The 25,926-nt window shown below is 39.9% G+C and overlaps 1 protein-coding gene across 2 annotated transcripts in view; it reads left to right on the top strand.

Moving 5' to 3' along the window:
* Positions 1–25,926, top strand: part of NALCN (sodium leak channel, non-selective) — a 291,882-nt gene that overhangs the window by 101,510 nt on the left and 164,446 nt on the right. For both annotated transcript variants that reach the window (XM_049701166.1, XM_049701167.1), the window contains exon 11: positions 20,788–20,919. In XM_049701166.1, coding sequence (XP_049557123.1) covers positions 20,788–20,919 — 132 coding nt within the window. The remainder of the gene's footprint in view (positions 1–20,787; positions 20,920–25,926) is intronic.

Below are 25,926 nucleotides of genomic sequence, written 5' to 3' on the forward strand. Positions count from 1 at the left end.
GTTTCAGGTGAAATTGCTTCACATTGGCTAACTTTCTTCACTGGTATCGTGTCTTGTATTTTTACTTTCTTTTCTGCTTTCTGTATCCTTGTCTAGTTTATTGGTATGCGTCTATCTGTCTTCCCCACCAGCTATAAGTAATGAGGTAATTTAACGAAATATGATTGACTGATGTGGCTTAACTTTCCCCACTACTGTTAAACTAAATACATGATGTGACTGGTGCTTCTGTGATTCTGGGTGTTTGATGTATAATACTTTATTTTTTTCCGCTCTCTCTCTCTGTATGTGTGTATCTATCTACCTATCTATTTAAAAGATATATGTGTACATCTGTATATGTATATACACATTTTTTTACATTGTATGAATAGCTCTATCAGGATTTTATATATTCCAGTAAGCAGTGATTAGGATCTAAGCAATAGGAACAATTTTTTTTATTGTTTTTTATTTAAAAAAATATTTTTCCCCACATCCCTACACACATTTTACCTTATATCAAAAGTAGCAATACTTGTGGTATTTCTACCTCCTCTTTACATATGTCGATTATGGAGGTATCAATTGAATTAGGGACCTTAGAGATCTTCTCACGTTTTTACAGAATAATAGGCTCTATAGAGCCATTTATCTAGGAAAAAATAGGCACCTTTGGTCTGCAGTTTGAAACCCTACAAATTACATTCTGTGTTCTGAGACAAATTATAATTATAGCTATAATTATAATCATAATGGGAGTCATATGCAGGCATACAGGAAAGGATTCAATCTGGGGCCCTTAGGGTGGTCTTTTCTGTTTTTATAATGAGTGAGAATACATATGCGTGCACATTGAACTTCACAACCACGAGTTTGGAGCAGGTGGACAAGAAGAGCCATCTTACTGACCTCGTAGGTTCTGTGTGGTAAGCTCTCTGATGCCACTTGTTGAAATTTTTAGTTAATTCACTTAATGTTAACAGAGTTAATTTTGCTAGGACATTTTTCAGGTTTATTAATGAACTTCATACCACGTTTAATAAGGAAATTAGTCATGATCTAAATCTATGCAATTCCTAACAAATTCATTCCTAAGTTAAGGACAAGTAAGCAAATGTCCTGTTGCCCCTGAAACATGCCCCCCTCCACTTCCCAGTCATCTTGCCTGGAACGTCTTTCTGCATCTGTCTATCCTCACTTCCCTGTGCTCTGCTGAGTTGCTTGTTGTCTGGGGTCCCTCCCCTTCCTGCCTTCACTCCTGGCTATGGGAACATCACTTCCTGGCTGGAAGTGATGGAGAACGTGAATAAGCCAAACACCTCACCTGGTTTCCTTTTCTTTTTGTGCTACAACTGCCTCCAGCACAGACTGCTGGACTGTGCTGACATAACTCCCCTACCTCTCATGCCTGCCTCTGCAGCTGCAGACGTCCTTGCTTCATTCTGCGAAGTAATTCCCGGGACAGCATCTTTCCTGAGGGAGAATAAATCACCAATTGTAGCCTCTTAGAGAACAGGCTTTGGAGACAGCCGTATTTCAACTATGCTACTTATACTATGACCTTGGGCATATTTCTATAAATTGGGGATAGTATATCCTTCCTTGGCTTGTGAGAATTAAGTGAGTATTTATGTCCTAGTCAGGAATTATTTGGTTGCGAGGATCAGACCATATGCTCACAGGGAGTGTTTATTGCGAGTATAATCAGAGCTGCCGGGGGACTGCGCTTTCTTTGCCCTTCTCTACTGTCTGTTTGGGCCACAGGATTTCTCATCTTTGTTTCTGTCTGTGCATGTGCCTCTGTTTTCTCACCATGCAAACTAGCTTCCTTCTTTTTCTTACGTTTTACCCAAATATGGCAGATTGTGACTGAGTTTGGTGACCTCCCATTTAAGGGTTCTAAAGACATTCATCAGAAGACATCCAGAGGCGAGTGTAGAGCTGGGAGAAGTTTCACCAAAATGGGACATTGGCCAGAGGCAGGAGGTCATGGGAAGTGAATGGAAGCAGTAGGTCCACTTAAGCCAAGCACTGGGCTTTCCTCCAGCACGAACTCAAGGTAATTTTCCTTCTTAATCCCCTCTGAAAACCCTGCTCCCATTTCTGTCTATAGGAGCCACCTACTCAGCACTCTTCTTCATGAGCTCCATGGGGTGAGTGAGAAGGGACACGTAACATTGTCCCATGGAGCGGGGGGACTTGACCTCGGGGTTATAACTCAGGGATCGCTTTCCCCAGGAAACTGTCAAGTCATACAGGACTTGAGAAGTCTGTTAAAGGCTAAATAGGTTATTATGGTCTGACCTGAAGTTCAAATCACCTGTAAAATAATTTCTTTGGAGAAATGCCACATAGTTTCCATGAACTACTTACAAATGAATAATTTGTAAATTGGAGCCATTTGACAACATAATGTTCAATCATTTCCTCGCATTAAAAACATTATGAAATAATGTACTGATAGAAACACAGTTAGGAAGAATACCTCGGTATCCACTCTTAGAAATAATGATAGCTACATTTACGGACCACTCGCTATGTGTCCGGCACACAGCGTCTTAGAAGTTGAGGGTTTTGATCACGAATTCCAATGGAGTGGGGGAGGGGAGAGTTTTCTCACACCACCAAGCAATTTTCTGACACCAGCTGAGTACCCTGAATTCAGCCCAAAGGTTCAGGGCTCAGTCCTACAAGACTACCCCTGCCACCTCCTTTTCAGATGTCACCTGGGCTTCTGACCAACCAGCTCTAGTTGGAGGTTCCAATGACCTCCTCAGGTTTGAATAATTTGCTAGAGCTGCTCACAGAACTCAGAAAAATATTTTACTTACTAGATTACCAGCTTATTATAAAACAATGCAATGAGGGACAGCCAGGTAGAACAGATGGCCCAGGACAAGGTATGGGGAAGAGGCATGGAGCTTCCATGCTCTCTGAGAGACAGTCTGCCAACACCTCAGCATGTTCACCAACCTGGAAGCTCTCTGAGCCCCGTCCTTTTGGGGTTTTATGGAGGCTTCATTGCATGGACAGGGTTGATTAAATCATTGCCAGTGGTGATTGCTTCAATCTCCAGTCCCTCTCCTCTCCCAGGACTTTTGGTCCCAACCCTCTAATCCTTTGGTTGTTGGCTCCTTTAGTGACCGGCCCTTATCCTTAGGTGCTTTCCAAAGTCACCTCATTAACATGAGAAAAGACACCTTTATCCCCCTCGTCATGGGAAATATCAAGGGTTTTAAAAGATCTGTGTCAGGGACCAGGACAAAGACCAAATATGTATGTCTTGTTATAAATCAAAATATCACAGAGGTGTTAAATTACTTAATGATCATAACATCATAAATGTAGGTACTGTTATGATCTCTGTTTAACAAATGAGAAGTTTGAGGCACAGAGAGCCTAAGTAACCTGATGATGGTCACATAGCTAGTTACTGAGTGGGAATTTCCTCACAGGCAGTCGACCTCTTGTTTTTAACCACTTCATCTTCATCACTGTATGTTATCCTACTACAGAAATATTTCACAGTTTGTCCATTTATTCACTTCCTCGTTCTGTTGATGGCCATTGAGGTTGTTTTTTATTGTTTTGCTCTTGCAGACATTCTAAGATCCTTCTTGCCCTCGCATTCTTGTGCACACGTGTAAGAATTATCTGAGTATATATAGTTAGGAGAACAATTGCTCGGTTCAAGGATATGAACTTAGGCTTTATGAGATGTTGCCTGATGGCTCCCCAGATGAAAGTGCCACTTTTTACTCTTACCAGCAAGAGTAAGAGTTCTCATTCTTTCACATCCTCATCCACACTTGATGTTATCAGACTTTTACACCTGATGGCATGACATGATATATCATGATGTTAAATTTTAATCTCCCTGATTAAAGCCTATGGTTGTTGAGCATTTTTTTATATATACATAGACCACTTATATTTTCTATAGATTGCTTATTCCTGTTTGTTGCCCATTTACCTGTTGATTTTTCCAAATGATTTTCAGAAATTCTGTGAGATTCTAAAGGGCATATCACTTCTACCTAACATTAAAATATTAGAAAAGTAAATCCAAAATATTAATACTTGACCTACGTATGCACATTTTACACTCTACCATCTTCAGGCAATAACGTAATTCTTTTATGTGATGTTACCAAAACCATGTAGAAATTTTCTTTAATTTGTGAGTTTCAGCAAAGGGAAAAGTTAAAATCAACTCTTTTAGCATCAACCGGTTAGTTATCTGTTTAAACTCGTTTTAGCGTAAGCAACAGCAGCGCTGAAGAGGTCACCCTAATGCACGATAAACAGAACACGGCTAAATTGGAACCTCATTCCTGGGCTGCTGTTTTTCTCCTGCCTCTCAGGTAGGAGATTTCATCTCTTGACAGTTTGACAGATGTTGCTGCATGGCTTTGAGCCATCTTCCGACACACACCCAGTGATCTATTATCTTGAAGAAAGTCAGTGACAAGAAAATGAAAGTATGCCTGAGACCCGGCCTCCTTAAGCTCAATTTCTCTCTGGTAACATCCCATCGTGTGCCTCCTTCTATAAAGAACAGAAATAATAGGGTTTTACCATGAGTAGGTCAAATTGTGGCAGAATTACTACTACAGTGTTTTAATGCTTTTTGAGAAAATTTCCATTGAAGGCGAAGATGGGAGGAGGGGTAGATTGTGTGAAATGTGTATTTCGAGTGACAAGGTGACATTCTAGGCACTTCTTAAATGTCTGTCTTCTTAATAAACCTTCCCACAAACTGGCAGATAATTTCAAGAATTGATTGAGCCCCGGGGAACATAGGTTCCACGTACAAGCAAACCTCTTCCATCCTTAAAGACCCATGTGTGGCCCAGCTAAGACAGTATGGCCCAGGAGAACCTCGGACAATTGGCTAAATCTCCCAGAGACTCAGTTTCCTGACCTGAGAAATGGGGATAAAAACATCTCTCAGGGGTTGGTAAGAATTAGAAGTGAGGCACATAAACTACCTAGTGCTCTGTGTGGGATGCAGCAGGTCACCCAGTCCGCAGAGGTGACTGTCATTACTATTAGCATATGGTCCTCTCCTAGCGCTGTTCACTCTGAGTGTCCTACTCACTTCCAGAAAGTCAGCTGTCATGCACACTAATGGTCCAGTGGTGTCACAGCCTTCCCTTCTCACTCTGCTTTCTGAATCTTTGCAGCGCATTTCTAACACGTTCCCAGGTGTTCTCATGGAAACGTCACCCCTCCCCCACCCATCCCCACATAGACATCAGGCTTTTCCTGCACCTCCAGAAACCTGAACACCAACCTCTAATGCACCCCTCTTGGTCCTCCCCAAATCTGATCTGTCTTCAATTCTGTCATTAATTCAGTCTTTTGAATTTCTCTGAATCATCCGCTCCACCCCATGCTAAGATCCCTGCCCTCAAAATCAGATCAAAGTTTCCACAGTGCAGTGATCGCTGACTCCTTGATTGTATTTGGTCAGTTTCTCTCTGCTTCCAGCTGCTTCCACTATAGCTTTCACGTGATCAGCGCTTAGCAAATATTTGGGGGGTTGTATGTGAATGTGCACATGTGTGTGCTTTCATGTACAGAACTACATAACCTCCCACATAGCAGACACAAATTCTTACTCTCCCCTTAAGCGGATGCCAACGATCCCTTCCCAAAACACGCTAGTCTGAGACCGTCTCAGCTGATCACGGCTGGGCTCACTTTTGATCTGAAGTCAGCCAGCATCATCAGCTAGCTCACCAGCCCTCATCTCTGCTTCCAGACACGGCTGACTATTGGGATAGAGGGGATGACAGGGCCGGGGGCCACCATGAAACAGACCAACCTGTAGTGTTAACGAGGTGGCTCAGGGCTCCAAGAGCTGCAACAGGAAGTCACAACTCACAAGTATTTTCCAAGTCTCTGCGTATATCGTTTTGTGATCGTCTCACTGACTGAAACAAATCACATGGCTAAGTTCAGAATGAGAGTGGGATGGGAGAGCACTGCCAGGGCTGTGGATGCAGAGGTGGGTTCAATTTCAGGCAATTTCAGGCTCTGCCGCATAGGCTAAAGGGAATTCAAACATCACTGGCTTAGTATTACCATCAGTCCTTAGCCGCATTTCTCTTCCACCAGGCATGTTTTTCTTCTTGTTAAAACCTAGTTCACATAGTAGAGTCAGGAGTTTTGAAAAATATTAACAGCAGTCATAGATATTTGTGTGCAATTTATGATTTAACATCTAGGCTTACTCTGACAGAGTGATATAATCACGGCACCAAGAGACGAAAGTGTCTTCCAATCCTCTCTTCCTTCTTCCTACAATTTGACTTCTGCGTGTGTGTGGGATTCTCTTCCCCAACTTACTGTCCAGGAAAGAAGCAAACCAGTCAGGGCATGACATTGGGCGTGGTTTTCACTGGTACCATAGATGGTCAGTACTTTTGTGGGGAGTCACTTGTGGATTTCCTTCTGCCCTATGGTTCTCCAAGGACATGCAGCAGGCAGAAAGAAAAAGCAGAGTTTTTAAGGATATCTAATGGTTCTGTTTTCAGTATTGCTATAAAGATATTTCCTGTTTCACAGAAATTCTTTATATCAGACAGAAGTATTTTGTCTATTGATAGTAGGAGTAACAAATATCCGATGTCTTCTAAATAAGGGAACGGAAATGGGAGATTTATCTTAGGTTTTGTGCCCTTGGTCTTTTACATTATGTTCTTGTTCCTATGCTCATGGCTCATATGCAAGATGGTTTCTGAGAATTTCATCTTGTAATTGCATTGTTCTCCAAATATGTTTATTTTGAAATCTAATTAAAACACAACTTTCTGAATGCTCAACATCATTAATCATTAGAGAAATGCAAATCAAAACTACAATGAGATATCATCTCACACCAGTCAGAATGGCCATCATCAAAAAATCTAGAAACAATAAATGCTGGAGAGGGTGTGGAGGAAAGGGAACCTTCTTGCACTGTTGGTGGGAACGTAAATTGATAAAACCACTGTGGAGAACAGTATGGAGGTTCCTTAAAAAACTACAAATAGAACTACCATATGACCCAGCAATCCCACTACTGGGCATATACCCTGAGAAAACCATAATTCAAAAAGAGTCATGTACCAAAATGTTCATTGCAGCTCTATTTACAATAGCTCAGAGATGGAAACAACCTAAGTGTCCATCATCGGATGAATGAATAACGAAGATGTGGCACATATATACAATGGAATATCACTCAGCCATAAAAAGAAACGAAATTGAGCTATTTGTAATGAGGTGGATGGACCTAGAGTCTGTCATACAGACTGAAGTAAGTCAGAAGGAGAAAGACAAATACCATATGCTAACATATATATGTGGAATTTAAGGAAAAAAAATATCATGAAGAACCTAGGGGTAAGACAGGAATAAAGACACAGACCTACTAGAGAATGGACTTGAGGATATGGGGAGGGGGAAGGGTAAGCTGTGACAAAGCGAGAGAGTGGCATGGACATATATACACTACCAAATGTAAGGTAGATAGCTAGTGGGAAGCAGCCGCATAGCACAGGGAGATCAGCTCGGTGCTTTGTGACCCTAGAGGGGTGGCATAGGGAGGGTGGGAGGGAGGGAGATGCAAGAGGGAAGAGATATGGGAACATATGTATATGTATAACTGATTCACTTTGTTATAAAGCAGAAACTAACACACCACTGTAAAGCAATTATACTCCAATAAAGATGTAAAAAAAAAAAAAGCACAACTTTCTGTACATGGCTGATACAGTGTTCAGTGCATGAAATTTGTTTACCACGGGAGGGTATTTTATTCACTCAAGCAGCGATTTAAAGAAAGATTTGAGTTCTGAGCTGTACTGTTTATTATCCAAATTTATCCTTATTCTGGCCTCTTAAGCCACAATTTTGATTTGTTAGACGTTTGCATGCAGAGTCTTCAGAATCTATAAGGCACTATTTTATAGGAAAAATTACTGAACAAATTAATAGGAAGAACTCCTGTGAAGTACATAAGCATTCATACCACTAAAAATGAGACACCTTAAGACCTTTTTGAAAATCTATAAATTTTCCTGGTCCCTCTCAAGATCACTTGTATCTTCCACTTGATTTCTCCTCTTATACATTCGTACCTTCCCCATAAACAACTGACTGTGTCTCTACCTTTAAATACCTTTTCAAATACAGCAATAATAATAAGAGTTTTGGAGTGTAAGATGCCTGCTATGGCATCTATACTATTTAGACTCTATCCTGTTTAGACTCTGTACTAAATAGTCTCATTTATATTCATGTTCCAGCCTAGAGATGTAGATGTTATTACACCCATTTCCCATATAAGAAAACTAAGTCACAGAGAAGTTAAATCGGGTACAGAGTCAAGATTTGAACCCAGCTCAGGCTGCCTTCAAAATTGACATTCTTTTACACCACGGCGATCTTAGACCCTTCGGTGAGGAAAAGGTCATCTTCAGCTTTCAAATATAGGGTTCCCAAACTTACACCCTCTGTTAAATCACAGAGTCAGCTGCATTTTGACTGCCTGATAGGAGGCAGGAGAGCATTTGCTTTGGACTCAAAACAAATGAGACTACTTTCTAAGTCTGTGAACTTGGAAATCGATTCATCCTTCCCTGCTTCTCCATAGATGAGGGGATAACAAATGCACCTTTTTCACACGGTTGTTGAGGATTAAATGAAATTTTTACACCAGCATGTGATATGCTTGGAATGAGGCTTGGCACAAACCAAGCCCTCATATATGAGCTCTTATTTTGATAATACATTTTGTCGACGTCGATTTGAATTGAGGGAGGATCCCTATCCAGGTTTGGCATAGACTTCTGTCTTTGAGAGCATTCCTTTCACGGTAGAACTCAGAACTAATATGAAGAAAGGTGACCTTTCGTGTTCTTTTTTTTGTTTTTTCAGTGGAACCATTTGATCGGGTAGAATTTTGTAGCACTGGGCAGATATCTGCGGTCCTGTTTCATAGGAGATGATTTGAGCGGGTGTATGTCAAAATCACCAACAGTGCTTGCTTTAGTTGCCTATTGCTACTGTGACAGATTTCCACAAACTCAGTGATTTCAAACAACACAAATTCATTATTTATGGTTCTACAGGTCAGAAGTCCAAAATGGGTTTTGCTGGGCTAAGATCAATGTATTAGTAAGGCTGTATTACTTCTGAAGATTTTAGGGAAGAAACTGTTGCTTTGCCTTTTCCAGATTCTAGAGGCCACCCGCATTCCTAGACTTTATGAAAGAGTTTGTGCTGGTATCTTCATAATCCTCTCCAAATGGTTGAAAAACCAACACATACTTTTGTCTCATGAAGCCAAACTGGTTTAATTGATTTTTTTATTATTATTTTTTACATCTTTATTGGAGTATAATTGCTTTACAATGGTGTGTTAGTTTCTGCTTTATAACAAAGTGAATCAGTTATACATATACATATGTTCCCATATCTCTTCCCTCTTGCATCTCCCTCCCTCCCACCCTCCCTATGCCACCCCTCTAGGGTCACAAAGCACCGAGCTGATCTCCCTGTGCTATGCGGCTGCTTCCCACTAGCTACCTATTTTACGTTTGGTAGTGTATATATGTCCATGCCTCTCTCTCCCTTTGTCACAGCTTACCCTTCCCCCTCCCCATATCCTCAAGTCCATTCTCTAGTAGGTCTGTGTCTTTATTCCTGTCTTACCCCTAGGTTCTTCATGACATTTTTTTCCCTTAAATTCCATATATATGTGTTAGCATACGGTATTTGTCTCTGTCTTTCTGACTTCAGTCTGTATGACAGACTCTAGGTCTATCCACCTCATTACAAATAGCTCAATTTCGTTTCTTTTTATGGCTGAGTAATATTCCATTGTATATATGTGCCACATCTTCTTTGTTCATTCATCCAATGATGGACACTTAGGTTGTTTCCATCTCCGGGCTATTGTAAATAGAGCTGCAATGAACATTTTGGTACATGACTCTTTTTGAATTATGGTTTTCTCAGGGTATATGCCCAGTAGTGGGATTGCCGGGTCATATGGTAGTTCTATTTGTAGTTTTTTAAGGAACCTCCATACTATTCTCCACAGTGGCTGTATCAATTTACATTCCCACCAACAGTGCAAGAGGGTTCCCTTTTCTCCACACCCTCTCCAGCATTTATTGTTTCTAGATTTTTTGATGATGGCCATTCTGACTGGTATGAGATGATATCTCATTGTAGTTTTGATTTGCATTTCTCTAATGATTAATGATGTTGAGCATTCTCTCATGTGTTTGTTGGCAGTCTGTATATTTTCTTTGGAGAAATGTCTATTTAGATCTTCTGCCCATTTTTGGATTGGGTTGTTTCTTTTTTTCTTATTAAGCCTGCATGAGCTGCTTATAAATTTTGGAGATTAATCCTTTGTTATTTGCTTCATTTGCAAATATTTTCTCCCATTCTGAGGGTTGTCTTTTCGTCTGGTTTATGGTTTCCTTTGCTGTGCAAAAGCTTTTAAGTTTCATTAGGTCAAATTTGTTTATTTTTGTTTTTATTTCCATTTCTCTAGGAGGTGGGTCAAAAAGGATCTTGCTGTGATTTATGTCATAGAGTGTCCTGCCTATGTTTTCCTCTAAAAGTTTGATAGTTTCTGGCCTTACATTTAGGTCTTTAATCCATTTTGAGCTTATTTTTGTGTATGGTGTTAGGGAGTGATCTAATCTCATACTTTTACATGTACCTGTCCAGTTTTCCCAGCACTACTTATTGAAGAGGCTGTCCTTTCTCCACTGTACATTCCTGCCTCCTTTATCAAAGATAAGGTGACCATATGTGCGTGGGTTTATCTCTGGGCTTTCTATCCTGTTCCACTGATCTTCTGTTTTTGTGCCAGTACCATACTGTCTTGATTACTGTAGCTTTGTAGTATAGTCTGAAGTCAGGGAGCCTGATTCCTCCAGCTCCGTTTTTCTTTCTCCAGATTGCTTTGGCTATTCGGGGTCTTTTGTGTTTCCATACAAATTGTGAAATTTTTTGTTCTAGTTCTGTGAAAAATGCCATTGGTAGTTTGATAGGGATTGCATTGAATCTATAGATTGCTTTGGGTAGTAGAGTCATTTTCACAATGTTGATTCTTCCAATCCAAGAACATGGTATTTCTCTCCATCTATTTGTATCATCTTTAATTTCTTTCATCAGTGTCTTATAATTTTCTGCATACAGGTCTTTTGTCTCCTAGGTAGGTTTATTCCTAGATATTTTATTCTTTTTGTTGCAATGGTAAATGGGAGTGTTTTCTTGATTTCACTTTCAGATTTTTCATCAGTATATAGGAATGCCACAGATTTCTGTGCATTAATTTTGTATCCTGCTACTTTACCAAATTCATTAATTAGCTCTAGTAGTTTTCTGGTAGCATCTTTAGGATTCTCTATGTATAGTATCATGTCATCTGCAAACAGTGACAGCTTTACTTCTTCTTTTCCGATTTGGATTCCTTTTATTTCCTTTTCTTCTCTGATTGCTGTGGCTAAAACTTCCAAAACTATGTTGAATAATAGCAGTGAGAGTGGGCAACCTTGTCTTGTTTCTGATCTTAGTGGAAATGCTTTCAGTTTTTCACCATTGAGGACGATGTTGGCTGTGGGTTTGTCATATATGGCCTTTATTATGTTGAGGAAAGTTCCCTCTATGCCTACTTTCTGCAGGGTTTTTATCATAAGTGGGTGTTGAATTTTGTCGAAAGCTTTGTCTGCATCTATTGAGATGATCATATGGTTTTTCTCCTTCAATTTGTTAATATGGTGTATCACATTGATTGATTTGCGTATATTGAAGAATCCTTGCATTCCTGGAATAAATCCCACTTGATCATGGTGTATGATCCTTTTAATGTGCTTTTGGATTCTGTTTGCTAGTATTTTGTTGAGGATTTTTGCATCTATGTTCATCAGTGATATTGGCCTGTAGTTTTCTTTTTTTGTGACATCCTTGTTTGGTTTTGGTATCAAGGTGATGGTGGCCTCTTAGAATGAGTTTGGGAGTGTTCCTCACTCTGCTATATTTTGGAAGAGTTTGAGAAGGATAGGTGTTAGCTCTTCTCTAAATGTTTGATAGAATTTGCCTGTGAAGCCATCTGGTCCTGGGCTTTTGTTTCTTGGAAGATTTTTAATCACAGTTTCAATTTCAGTGCTTGTGATTGGTGTGTTCATATTTTCTGTTTCTTCCTGATTCAGTCTTGGCAGGTTGTGCATTTTTAAGAATTTGTCCATTTCTTCCAGGTTGTCCATTTTATTGGCATAGAGTTGCTTGTAGTAATCTCTCATGATCTTTTGTATTTCTGCAGTGTCAGTTGTTACTTCTCCTTTTTCATTTCTAATTCTATTGATTTGAGTCTTCTCCCTTTTTTTCTTGATGAGTCTGGCTAGTGGTTTATCAATATTGTTTATCTTCTCAAAGAACCAGCTTTTAGTTTTATTGATCTTTGCTATCATTTCCTTCATTTCTTTTTATTTCTGATCTGATTTTTATGATTTCTTTTCTTCTGCTAACTTTGGTGTTTTTTCGTTCTTCTTTCTCTAATTGCTTTAGGTGCAAGGTTAGGTTGTTTATTTGAGATGTTTCCTGTTTCTTAAGGTAGGATTGTATTGCTGGAAACGTCCCTCTTAGAACTGCTTTTGCTGCATCCCATAGATTTTGGGTCGTCGTGTCTCCATTGTCATTTGTTTCTAGGTATTTTTTGATTTCCTCTTTGATTTCTTTAGTGATCACTTCATTATTAAGTAGTGTATTGTTTAGCCTCCATGTGTTTGTATTTTTTACAGATCTTTTCTGGTAATTGGTATCTAGTCTCATCGGAAAAGATACTTGAAACAATTTCAATTTTCTTAAATTTACCAAGGCTTGACTTGTGACCCAAGATATGATCTATCCTGGAGAATGTTCCATGAGCATTTGAGAAAAATGTGTATTCTGTTGTTTTTGGATGGAATGTCCTATAAATATCAATTAAGTCTATCTTGTTTAATGTATCATTTAAAGCTTGTGTTTCCTTATTTACTTTCGTTTTGGATGATCTGTCCATTGATGAAAGTGGGGTGTTAAAGTCCCCTACTATGAATGTGTTACTGTCGATTTCCCCTTTTACGGCTGTTAGTATTTGCCTTATGTATTGAGGTGCTCCTATGTTTGGTGCATAAATATTTACAATTGTTATATCTTCTTCTTGGCTTGATCCCTTGATCATTATGTAGTGTCCTTCTTTGTCTCTTCTAATATTCTTTAAAGTCTATTTTGTCTGATATGAGAATTGCTACCTCAGCTTTCTTTTGGTTTCCATTTACATGAAATATCTTTTTCCATCCCCTCACTTTCAGTCTGTATGTGTCTCTAGGTCTGAAGTGGGTATCTTGTAGACAGCAAATATATGAGTCTTGTTTTTGTATCCATTCAGCCAAACTGTGTCTTTTGGTGGGAGCATTTAGTCCATTTACATTTAAGGTAATTATCGATATGTATGTTCCTATTCCCATTTTCTTAATTGTTTTGGGTTCGTTATTGTAGGTCTTTTCCTTCTCTTGTTTTCTTGCCTAGAGAAGTTCCTTTAGCAGTTGTTGTAGAGCTGGTTTGGTGGTGCTGAACTCTCTCAGCTTTTGCTTGTCTGTAAAGGTTTTAATTTCTCCATCAAATCTGAATGAGATACTTGCTGGGTAGAGTAATCTTGGTTGCAAGTTTTTCTCCTTCATCACTTTCAATATGTCCTGCCAGTCCCTTCTGGCTTGGAGAGTTTCTGCTGAAAGATCAGCTGTTAACCTTATGGGGATTCCCTTGTGTGTTATTCCTTGTTTTTCCCTTGCTGCTTTTAATATGTTTTCTTTGTATTTAAGTTTTGACAGTTTGATTAATATGTGTCTTGGCGTATTTCTCCTTGGATTTATCCTGTATGGGACTCTCTGTGCTTCCTGGACTTGATTAACTATTTCCTTTCCTATATTAGGGAAGTTTTCAACTATAATCTCTTCAAATATTTTCTCAGTCCTTTTCTTTTTCTCATCTTCTTCTGGAACCCCTATAATTCAAATGTTGGTGCATTTAATGTTGTCCCAGAGGTCTCTGAGACTGTGCTCAGTTCTTTTCATTCTTTTTTCTTTATTCTGCTCTGCAGTAGTTATTTCCACTATTTTATCTTCCAGGTCACTTGTCCATTCTTCTGCCTCAGTTATTCTGCTACTGATCCCATCTAGAGTATTTTTCATTTCATTTATTTTGTTGTTCACCATTGCTTGTTTCATCTTTAGTTCTTCTAGGTCCTTGTTAAATGTTTCTTGCATTTTGTCTATTCTATTTCCAAAATTTTGGATCATCTTTACTATCATTATTCTGAATTCTTTTTTAGGTAGAGTGCCTATTTCCTTTTCATTTGTTAGGTCTGGTGGGTTTTTATCTTGCTCCTTCATCTGCTGTGTGTTTTTCTGTCTTACCATTTTGCTTAGCTTACTGTGTTTGGGGTCTCCTTTTTGCAGGCTGCAGGCTCGTAGTTTCCGTTGTTTTTGGTGTCTGTCCCCAGTGGCTAAAGTTGGTTCAGTGGGTTGTGTAGGCTTCCTGGTGGAGGGGACTAGTGCCTGTGTTCTGGTGGATGAAGCTGGATGTTGTCTCTCTGGTGGGCAGGTCCACGTCTGGTGGTGTGTTTTGGGGTGTCTGTGGACTTATTATGATTTTAGGCAGCCTCTCTGCTAATGGGTGGGGTTGTGTTCCTGTTTTGCTAGTTGTTTGGCATAGGGTGTCCAGCACTGTAGCTTGCTGGTGTTGAGATGGAAATCTCTGGGAGATTTTCGCCGTTTGATATTATGTGGAGCTGGGAGGTCTCTTGTGGACCAGTGTCCTGAAGTTGGCTCTCCCAGCTCAGAGGCACAGCACTGACTCCTGGCTGCAACACCAAGAGCCTTTCATCCACACGGCTCAGAATAAAAGGGAGAAAAATTAGAAAGAATTAGTAGAAGTAGAAAGAAAGAAAGAACGAAGGGAGGGAGGAAGGAAGGAAGGAAGGAGGGAAGGAAGGAAAAAAAGAAAGAAGATAAAGTAAAATAAAATAAAGTAAGATAAAATATAATAAAATTATTAAAATAAAAAATATTAAGAAAAGAAAAAAGTTAAAAAAATAAAACAAAAAAACGGACGGATAGAACCCTAGGACAAATGGTGGAAGCAAAGCTATACAGACAAAATCTCACACAGAAGCATACACATACACACTCACAAAAAGAGGAAAAGGGGAAAAAAATCATAAATCTTGCTCTCAAAGTCCACTTCCTCAATTTGGGATAATTCGTTGTCTATTCAGGTATTCCACAGATGCAGGTACATCAAGTTGATTGTGGAGCTTCAATCCACTGCTTCTGAGGCTGCTGGGAGAGATTTCCCTTTCTCTTCTTTGTTCTCACAGCTCCCAGGGGCTCAGCTTTGGATTTGGCCCCACCTGTGTGTGCGGGTCGCCGGAGGGCGTCTGTTCTTCGCTCAGACAGGACGGGTTTAAAGGAGCCGCTGATTCGGGAGCTGTGACTCACTCAGGGCGGGGCGGGGGGTGGGGGAGGGAGGGGCACGGAGTGCGGGGCGGACCTGCGGCGGCAGAGGTCAGCGTGACGTATCGCCGGCGTGACTAGCGCCGGGGTGACGTAGCGCCGGCGTGACGTTGCAGCAGCCTGAGGCGCGCCGTGCGTTTTCCCGGGGAAGTTGTCCCTGGATCCCGGGACGCTGGCAGTGGCTGGCTGCAGAGGCTCCCCGGAAAGGGGGTGTGGAGAGTGACCTGTGCTCGCACACAGGCTTCTTGGTGGCGGCAGCAGCAGCCTTAGCGTCTCATGCCCGTCTCTGGTGTCCGCGCTTTTAGCCGCGGCTCGCGCCCGTCTCTGGAGCTCCTTTAAGCAGCGCTCTCAATCCCCTCTCCTCGCGCACCAGGAAACAGAGAAGTAAGAAAAAGTCTCTTGCCTCTTCGGCAGGTCCAGACTTTTCCCGGGACTCCCTCCCCGCTAGCCGTGGCGCACTAACCCCCTGCAGGCTGTGTTCACGCCGCCAACCCCAGTCCTCTCCCGGCGCTCCGACCGAAGCCCGAGCCTCAACTCCCAGCCCCGCCCGCCCCGGCGGGGGAGCAGACAAGCCTCTTGGGCTGGTGAGTGCTTGTCGGCACCGATCCTATGTGTGGGAATCTCTCCGCTTTGCCTTATGCACCCCTGTTGCTGTGCTCTCCTCCGCGGCACCGAAGCTCCCCCGTTCCGCCACCCGCAGTCTCTGCCCGTGAAGGGGCTTCCTAGTGTGTGGAAATCTTTCCTCCTTCACGGCTCCCTCCCACTGGTGCAGGTACCGTCCGTATCCTTTTGTCTGTTTATTCTGTTTTCTTTTGCCCTACCCAGGTACGTGGGGGGGTTTCTTGCCTTTTGGGAGGTCTGAGGTCTTCTGCCAGCGTTCAGTAGGTGTTCTGTAGGAGTTGTTCCACGTGTAGGTGTATTTCTGGTGTATCTGTGGGGAGGAAGGTGATCTCCGCGTCTTACTCTTCCGCCATCTTTCCGGAAGCTTCCCGGTTTAATTGATTTTTGATCTTGGAGTTGAGGCACGGGGAGGTGGGCATCCATTTTTGTGATGATGTTTCTTAATATAGAGCCATAATATGCCAGCCAGTATTTGTTATATGTTTTAGTCAGTGATTACAAGCTTTTAGAATCATAAAATTGTGAATGCGTAAAACATTTTATAGGTCACCCAGTTTAACCTGCTACTTAGGAGTTTCCTCTACAACAGAGCTTCTCAAACTTTACTATCCACATTAATCACAGCTAAAGATGCAGATTCTGATTCAATAGGTCTCTGCATTTCTAACACACTCCCAGGAAGCTGCTGGTCCAGGGACTACACTTTGCGTAACAAGGCTTCTGAGCATTCCTGACATTGCTGCCTTGGGGATGATTCTGCTATAGTCTCTTCTTCATATTTTGATAATTCTAACTGTCACATACAGAAATCAGTAGGTCTTGGATCAAAGCCAAACTCAAAACATGTGCAAAATTTTTCTGATGGCTTAAAAATATAAATCAAAATGACATTGCAGGGCTTCCCTGGTGTCACAGTGGTTGAGAGTCTGCCTGACGATGCAGCGGACACCGGTTCGTGCCCTGGTCCGGGAAGATCCCACATGCCGCGGATTGGCTAGGCCCTTGAGCCATGGCCGCTGAGCCTGCGTGTCCAGAGCCTGTGCTCCGCATCGGGAGAGGCCACAACAGTGAGAGGCCCGCATACCGCAAAAAAAAAAAAAAGACATTGCAATTGAAGGGAATTTTTAAAAAGCTAATGTGTAGGCAGGATCTGAAGAGTCTTAAGTATATCTATAAATATATAGATATATATACATATATAAATATATATACACACATACATATATACATACATATATGTATGTGTAAGTTTATATAGCCTACATCCATATTAAATCATACAATTGTGAAAATCTCAAGTTATATAATATTTTGTGGCACTTACAACTTTAACATTTTCCTTTACATTAATTTTTATAACAAAATGAAAAATCGCAGGGTATAAATTTGGACTGTCCTATCGACGTAAACGTGATTCTAAGTGTAATGTTGCCAGCCGTTCTGCACTAAGGAAGCCTGTAGCCAAGTTCAAACGTTGGTTGCATTGGATTGAGTTGAAGTGGTTTATGTAGCTAGCTCTATCTTTAAAGCTAAAGTTACTGGTTTTATTATTTAAATTTGGCTACTGCACATACTGATTACCTTAATTCTTATTTAATATTTGAAAGTTATTACTTTGGAGAAAGTCAGCCGAGCAATGGTGATTATAGCATATCAAAATCCATTGTAAGTGATTACTTTAATGACTCTGTACCAACAGGGATACGTAGACATTCAGACAAAAAATAGTCTAATTATAATGACAGCACCAAAGTGAAGCTGTGACAGTTACAAAACCAATTTAAAAGTTTTTTGACAGCCATGGCTAAAAGCTTTGTTTGGACCTTTCAATAATAACAGTTTACTTAAGACATAAATCCACAGCTAAGGAAAATAGAAAGTTGTGGCTTTTCTGTCATGCAGATGAAGTGGAAATCAGTTGAAATGTTTTTAATAGAACATTATATTGAAGAGTATAGAAAAGGAATAATAGTTATGGAATTTAACTCTCACAATGCAAGAAAGACTAAATAAAAATTCTAATGAGGATAGAAACTTGGCCACTGATTTGCTTATCTACTTTATGAAGGTCAGTAGTTCCTGCAAGCAAATTGATGTGCATTTAAATATGTTGATTGACAGTTCTGGAACTTGATTTTGTATTACCCATAAAATAAAGTCAAGGGCAAATAAATGGATGTAAGAATGCATCAGTAGCCATGGTGACACACAACCTTACTAGATATCTGCTTTTCCAATGGCTCTGACATCTCTCACATTATTAGACTTTATTACTTTTATTTATCTCACTTGGCTCTGGACTCAAATATACAACATAATTAATTCTTTGACCTAGTACAATTTATTTCTCATTCCTGAACAGAAAAATACCTCATTCACAGAACTGCATTTTTTTTACTGCAGATCTTAATAGAACATTTATAATATGCAAGTGCTGATGTAAGAGCTTACAGATATTTACTTGTTTATGATAACAACTTTTAGAGTAGCCAGTTTTGTCTCCATTTTACTGATGGGAAAACTGAGGCACAGAGAGGTTTAAGTATCTTGCTCAGGGCCAGAGTTCGTATGTGGTAGAGTTTCAGCTCCACGCACTTTGGCTCAGAGCCCGTGCTGTTGCTGACTGCAGGGTCATGAAGCCATATGAATGTGCATATGTGGATGCAGAGAGCCAGTGGTGGGCTCAGAGGCATCCTTTGCCTCTTTTTCTGTTCTTAGGTTCTGCTTTAGTTATGTTCTTTCAGTTGCAAAGACCGAAGGAATCTCAGGTCGAGATCAAATGGTGTCCTTATGTGTCTGTAAGTACTAAGAACAGGTGAGACCCTGCTACATGGTGGCACCAGTCCCTGGGCAGTTGGCGCCAAGGGATGTGATTCAGTGGTTTGTTATGTGGTCAGCCTCTCTCTCCTCCTTCTTCTGCCCAGGGCCTTCAGCTTCTACTCTGTCCTTTTATATACTTCCTACCCCACAGTGGGCAGGGGCTACCAGAATGGACTTAAACAGACATGGGTACGGAGCCTGGCTCTGCTGTATACTTGCTGTGTGACCTTGGACAAATGACTTAATCTTTCTGAACTCACTGGAAGAAGTGAGTAATATATCCCACTGTGTATATGGTGGAGATGAAAAGAAATGAAATAAATAACATACTTATAGTATTCAATACATGGTAGCTATTATAATAATAGTCATTTTTTTGGAATGCCTAATTATTTCACCTCAGTGTAGGCAGCAGACTTGGACCAGACTTGGGTCCAAATTGTGGTTCCATCTTCAACACGTGTGTGTCAGACAGGAAGTTATTTAACTTCTCTGAGCCTCAGTTTCCTTCTCTATAAAGTTAGAGTAACTTCCTAGGGCCGTTATGCCATTAAATGAGTTAATTTATGTAAAGCACCTACAACAGCTCCAGGCACATAATAATTATAAATATAGACATTAGCTATTATTAGTTGTAGTATAATTTTCAATAACATATTTATGCAAAGGGTACAAAGTTCCAATATATAAGATAAATAAATTCTGAAGGTCTACTATACAGCATAAGTGCCTGTAGTTAGCAATACTCTATTGTATATTTAAAATTTGCTAAGAGGATAGATCTTATGTTGTGTTCTTACCACTAATAATAATAATAATGGAGTTGAAAGGAAGCTTTGGGAGGTGACGGATATGTATATGGCCTTGATGATGGTGATGCTGTCATGGGTGTATTTTTACCCCCAAGCTCATTGAGTTGTATACATTCAATATGTACCGCTTTTTTTAAAGTCAACCATACCTCAATAAAGTGGTTTAAAACATAGAGAGTAAATTATTAAAAATAGTAATTTAAAGAAATAAATAATTTACAGAGGCAATAAATTTTAAAATAAATAGATCTTAGGTTTCTCCCACTTTTCTGCTTTTATGATTATCTCTAAAATGCTGTCCTCAGCAGTAGCTCTTTCTCTTAACAGAATAAAGCAATACTTGTTATGTGGTATCAGCTTTCCAAAAATAATTTCTGCATAGAGTCAGTAGTAAGGATAAAAGCTTCCTAACTAATCAGTGAAAATTAAGATACAGGCTGTATACAAGTTCAATGAAATGTATTTTCAACTTTTAACCAAAAGTCTCTGAAACTCTCTCCCCAGTTATTTTTTAGCTGCCTGCAGAAAAATGATTCCTTTGCTCACCATTTAGTGACATTCATCAAGTTATCTTAGAAGGACTGTTCTGGACATGTGGTTGCCAAGGGGTAGGGGAGTGGGGGAGGGAAGGATTGGTAGTTTGGGATTAGCAGATCCAAACTATTATATAGAATGGATAAACAACGGGCCCTACTGTAGAGCACAGGGAACTATATTCAATATCCTGTGATAAACCATAATGGAAAAGAATCTGAAAAGGAATGTGTCAATGTATGTATGTATAACTGAATCAGTTTGCTGTACAGCAGAAATTAACACAACATTGTAAATCAACTATACTTCAATAAAATAAATTTTTTTTAAAAAAAGACTGTTCTGCACAGCAGCATATCACAAAGATGTTGCAGACCAAGGCCTAAGCACATAGTTCTGTTGAATCACGGGTTTGTTTCTTTGTTAAGAGTCCATCTGTTTTGCCTCCTCAGCAAATGATGCGGTCATCCGTCTTCCACATGTTCATCCTGAGCATGGTGACTGTGGACGTGATAGTGGCTGCCAGCAACTATCACAAAGGAGAAACCTTCAGAAGGCAATACGACGAGTTCTATCTTGCGGAGGTAAGCAGCTCACGGGGTGCAGATCCCTTTTCAAGGTAGACGAAAACCTCGGCTAGTCATAGCACCTTTTTTCAGTGTGAAAATTGCAGTTTGTTAATTACTTGACTCTGACCAAAGCTGATTCATTGTCTGCTTCAGAGGTGTTTCCCTTGGTCACCATGTTGCCTGATTTGTTTCCTGTCACCCTGGGCCTGAGTGATTTTTCCCACAGTGTGTCACATTGCCACGGTAACCTTGCCCTACGGTTACTCTGGCCATCTTGCTGTTTTCCTATCAACCTCTCATTTTCTCTCCTTTGTCATGTTGTGTTAGTCTGTTTCCTCCTAAGTGTAAGCAAAGCACAGATTCAGAATATTATAAATGAGCAAGTCAGCTCAACAGTACCAGGGAGGGGGCTGGGGAGAAACTGAAGGATTTCTGTTCTAAAAATCTGAAGTGTTGCAACCTGCACTAAAGATGTCCAGTCAGGAACAGGTAGGTTTAGTGATTAAATTAGCATCATCCAGCACTCTGCATCCCATACTAGAGTTTTGTAATAGACTTCTTACTGCTGGGGTAACTTTGTTAATATTTGATTCTTAAATATTTTTTAATGATTTCCAGAGACCACTACTTTTTTTCATTGTAAAAAATTATTTCTAAAATATATCTTAGAATTCAGTGGTTATGTACTTATGTAAAAATTGACAGACAGCTCTTTCAAAACCCATTCATCATGTAAGTGAGGAATGCATATCCAGCTGTACTACCCTTCAAGAAATCCAATATATGAAAAAGACAACTTAAAAAGCAGAAACATCACAATGTGATTTTTTTTTTAATATTTATTTATTTATTTTTGGCTGTGTTGGGTCTTCGTTTCTGTGCAAGGACTTTCTCTAGTTGCGGCAAGCGGGGGCCACTCTTCGTCGCGGTGGGCGGGCCTCTCACTATCGCGGCCTCTCTTGTTGCAGAGCACAGGCTCCAGATGTTCAGGCTCAGTAGTTGTGGCTCACGGGCCTAGTTGCTCCACGGTATGTGGGATCTTCCCAGACCAGGGCTCGAACCCATGTCCCCTGCATTGGCAGGCGGATTCTCAACCACTGCGCCACCAGGGAAGCCCACAATGTGATTATTTTTATTACAAAACCACTTTTCATGTACAAAATCAATTTGCCTTATAGTTGAGTTCCTTATATATGCAGAATTCTGCCAGTGCATTTAAAAATGGATTTGGTTAATAAAAAGTCAGTCCACCAACACATCAACTTTTCAGAAAAAGAATTGATAGTATACAGCTATTGAATATAAACATCTATGTGGGTGTCAAGAACCTTTAAAGGAGTCACTTATGAATTCCCCTCTTGTGGAGGTTTTTTGTTTCCTGTAAGAAAATATCATTAGTATTAGACTTTCACTATAGTAGAGTCTCTGTGATGTGACACTGCCTGATAGCTGTGTCATATATGGAGCTTACAGTTTAGCAAAAATATAGACAGTGAACAATAACAACTTTTTATGCTGTGGAGAACAAATGACAGAGGCTCATGAAGAAATTATGTCCAGCCCAACACCTGAAAAATGGGTATAATTTTGCTGCAAATCCAGCACAGAAAGCATGGCTTGTCATTGAAAGCAGAGGAGAACATGGACCAAGAGTCATCCTTGCAGGTGAATTTCTAACACAGGGATGGGACTTGAAGGAATCCCAATCAAGTAATTTCCGTCTGTCCTGTGAAGTAGGAAGCAAGGTCTCATCCAGCCTGATGATGAGACGGTGAAGTGGGAAGCTTGTGGAGAAGAGAGATAGGACACGGGTCATGTGGAGAATGCAAAAAGCTAATGACTGATACATCGAATGCAGCACTGAAGATTGAGACTACAAATTTATAGTGATGCCAATTGAGACAGGCCTGTGACTTTTTTCGGCCTTTCATAAAAGGGAGAAAGGCAACATTCGGATTGATCCAACTCTAGAGCTTTTTTAGTCTAGTGGAGCTGAGAGACAAGGGATCAGGGAACATGGGTGGTTGGCAAAGGAGTTGAAATGATGACCCTGTGGTCTAGGTTGGATATGAAAAGAGGGAAGATAAGAGGAGAATGAAAGAGTAAAAATGAAGGGTCAAGGGTCTCCAGTGGTCAAAGAACAGGTATAGTTAAAGGGATGGAGTAAGAGAGCTAGAAGGTAAGGTTGTGATCAGAGAGCGGGTGCAGGATTTATATTTCAGAATAATTCTGGGTAACTAAATACAAAATCTAGGGTGTTCTATGGATGTGGGTGGCTCAGACGTAATGATGGAGTCAAGGCAAAGATGGCAAGGAACTATCGGGGTATGGTGTTGGCTAAATCTTCACAGTGACACACGTCATTGAGCGTTGAGGCCAGTTCTTCTGGAAGGGAGTGTAAGTGGCACGTGGGAGTGACTGACAGAGAAATGAATAGAGATCAATAGAGGGCCCTCTATCGAGGGCATGGGGAGAGTGTGGGAGAGGGGGTTTTCACCTGACGGAGTACATCTCAAAGGGGTGTGGAGCAGTAATGGGTGGGGCATCTCTTCCTCATCCACACGTTTTCCTCCATGGGCCACACGGGGCATTGGAGCATGAGTATCCTTTTCTGGACAGGGCAGTGAGGGGAGTCATGCATTTGGGACAGGACCGGTAGAGACAAGGATAGAAGAAGCATACTCTGTGCTCAGAGATCGAGAGTGAAGAAGAAATTGTTTAACAGGGAACGAGAAACCCAAAGGTTAGTTAAAGGCTCTGGGTGGAATGAGGAGGGAAGAGAGGTGGGGTGGAAGAATTACACAATAGCATTAGAACCAGAGGCAAAAAGGCTGATGACAGAAATGCCTAGAATAAAAACAGAAATGGCTACACGTGATTGACCTTATGCCTGTCTCACTGGAAGGAGCAAATTATATTTGCTTCTGAGGGAGCCCTGGATATTTAGAGATTCCATTAACATTTCCTTTGTAGCCCAGTGTGCATACTCAGTCGTACTAAATCAATCCTATACAGTAAATGTATAAGCCATTCTGGGAACAGAAGAACAGAACAGAATCCTCCAGTAAATTTTACCTAATTTTTTCATAAACAAAATTGATCTCTTTCCTAATGTGTTTATGTGTGTTAGCTGATTTATGATCACGCTGTAAGAAATTCCAACAAAATTTCAAATATTTTAATATTGTAGAGTTCATTGATACTATTTAAGTGTATAGGTAGCATCCAGTGGTAGTTGAAAAATCCTTGTCATTGTTCTTTTTTGTATATAGTACTATTTTTTAATTTAAAAAATCAGAAAGAGGGACTTCCCTGGCTGTCCAGTGGTTAAGACTTCGCCTTCCAATGTAGGGGGTGCGAGTTTGATCCCTGGTCGGGGAGCTAAGGTCCCATATGCCTTACAGCAAAAAAACCAAAACATAAAACAAAAGCAATATTGTAAGAAATTCAATAAAGACTTTAAAAATGGTCCACACACAAAAAAATTCTTTTAAAAAAAGATTATTAAAAAAAAATCAGAAAGAGAGGATTGTATAGTAAAATCTGGCACATGTGTTTCTATTAATTGTTGCCCACTTCCCAAACCACTGAAAGTAAATTTGATTTTCATAAACAACGTAGTAGAGGTTTAGTTCACTTACAAAATGTATAGACATCACTTTATTCTTGAACTACTGAAACATTCAGAATTTGTTCACATCTATTTATCGATTTGGGGTGTCTGAGTTTCCCAAAGCATGTTTGGTCTTTATTCAAATCACATTATCTCTTTCCTTTGTATCAGAAACTTGCACATGGTTTGTTTTAAATGAGTGTGGATAAGTCATTTTAATCACACTTAATTTTTTATGAAATACTCTCTTTTAAAAAATTTGGTAAAGATGGTTTGGGCTTAAGCCAGACTTTTTCTTGAAGAGCCAGATAGTAAACATTTCAGGCTTTTCAGGCCATGTGCCCTCTGTTTCAACTACTCAACTCTACTGCTGTTGTGCAGAAAGTGAATGTGGCCTCAGAAGGGTTGTGTCCCAGTGAAATTTTATTTATGAAAATAAGCATTGAGTTTGATCTTGGTTTAAGCTGTAGAAACACAGAGCATGCCAACTAACATCCCCATGGGTTAAATTCAAATATAGTGAGACTAACAACATAATAGCTACCAGTTTTTTAGAGGTTCCATTATGTTGCCAAGTGCTTTAAAGGAATTCATTATCTCATTTAATCCTCAAAATGGCTATAATAACAGCAATTCAAGTTTATGGACTATAATGACATAGTGTTTAAGGTAATAGCATTATGTAATATTTTGAAATGTTTACCTTTAAAATAGATCACAAGAGGCCATGAGCTTTCAGAGAAGTAATTTCTTGAGTTCCCACATATTCCAGAATAAATTATTTTGAAAATCCAAAATAAACCACTCTACCCAATAGGAGTCAACGTGCAGTCTAAAAAACATCCTTTAAGCATAAATTAACCTGCTTAGCTTCTACTGTGAAGCTGGGGACTTGTTTAGTTACTTTGGATCAACTAACGTAAATTTAGAATTAGTTGAGAAACAGGGAAAACTATTCTTTGTTTTCTAGGCTCTACATAAACATAAAGAGGTAAAGAGTTACTTTCTTTTGTAAGAGTTTCATTTTGATCTAAGATAAGTCATTGTCATTAATATACATAAAATCACATGTTATAATGAACATAATTATATTTTACAATGTATAGTCTCACTTTCTTAATAAAGAATAAAACTTGAGCAATACTGTCCTATTATTATATAAAAAATATAAATATATCTGTATATCCACTAGATTGTATGTTTAACAGAAGTTTATCAGCACAGCCTTATGCACAGAAGATTCACAATTTTAACAAAATTCCTCTTTTAAGAAACTCATAAATTGGTGGGAGAGAGAGGAGAACAATGAAGTTATAACAGCATCTCCCTGTTGCATTTCTGGTCGAGAGAGAGGTTTACCTCATTTAGAAACTCCAGGGTGTCTCTTTGGTTTCCTCTTTTTCTGTGAT

This window comes from Orcinus orca, chromosome 18 (genome assembly GCF_937001465.1).
Source record: "Orcinus orca chromosome 18, mOrcOrc1.1, whole genome shotgun sequence".
Lineage (NCBI taxonomy): Eukaryota > Metazoa > Chordata > Mammalia > Artiodactyla > Delphinidae > Orcinus > Orcinus orca.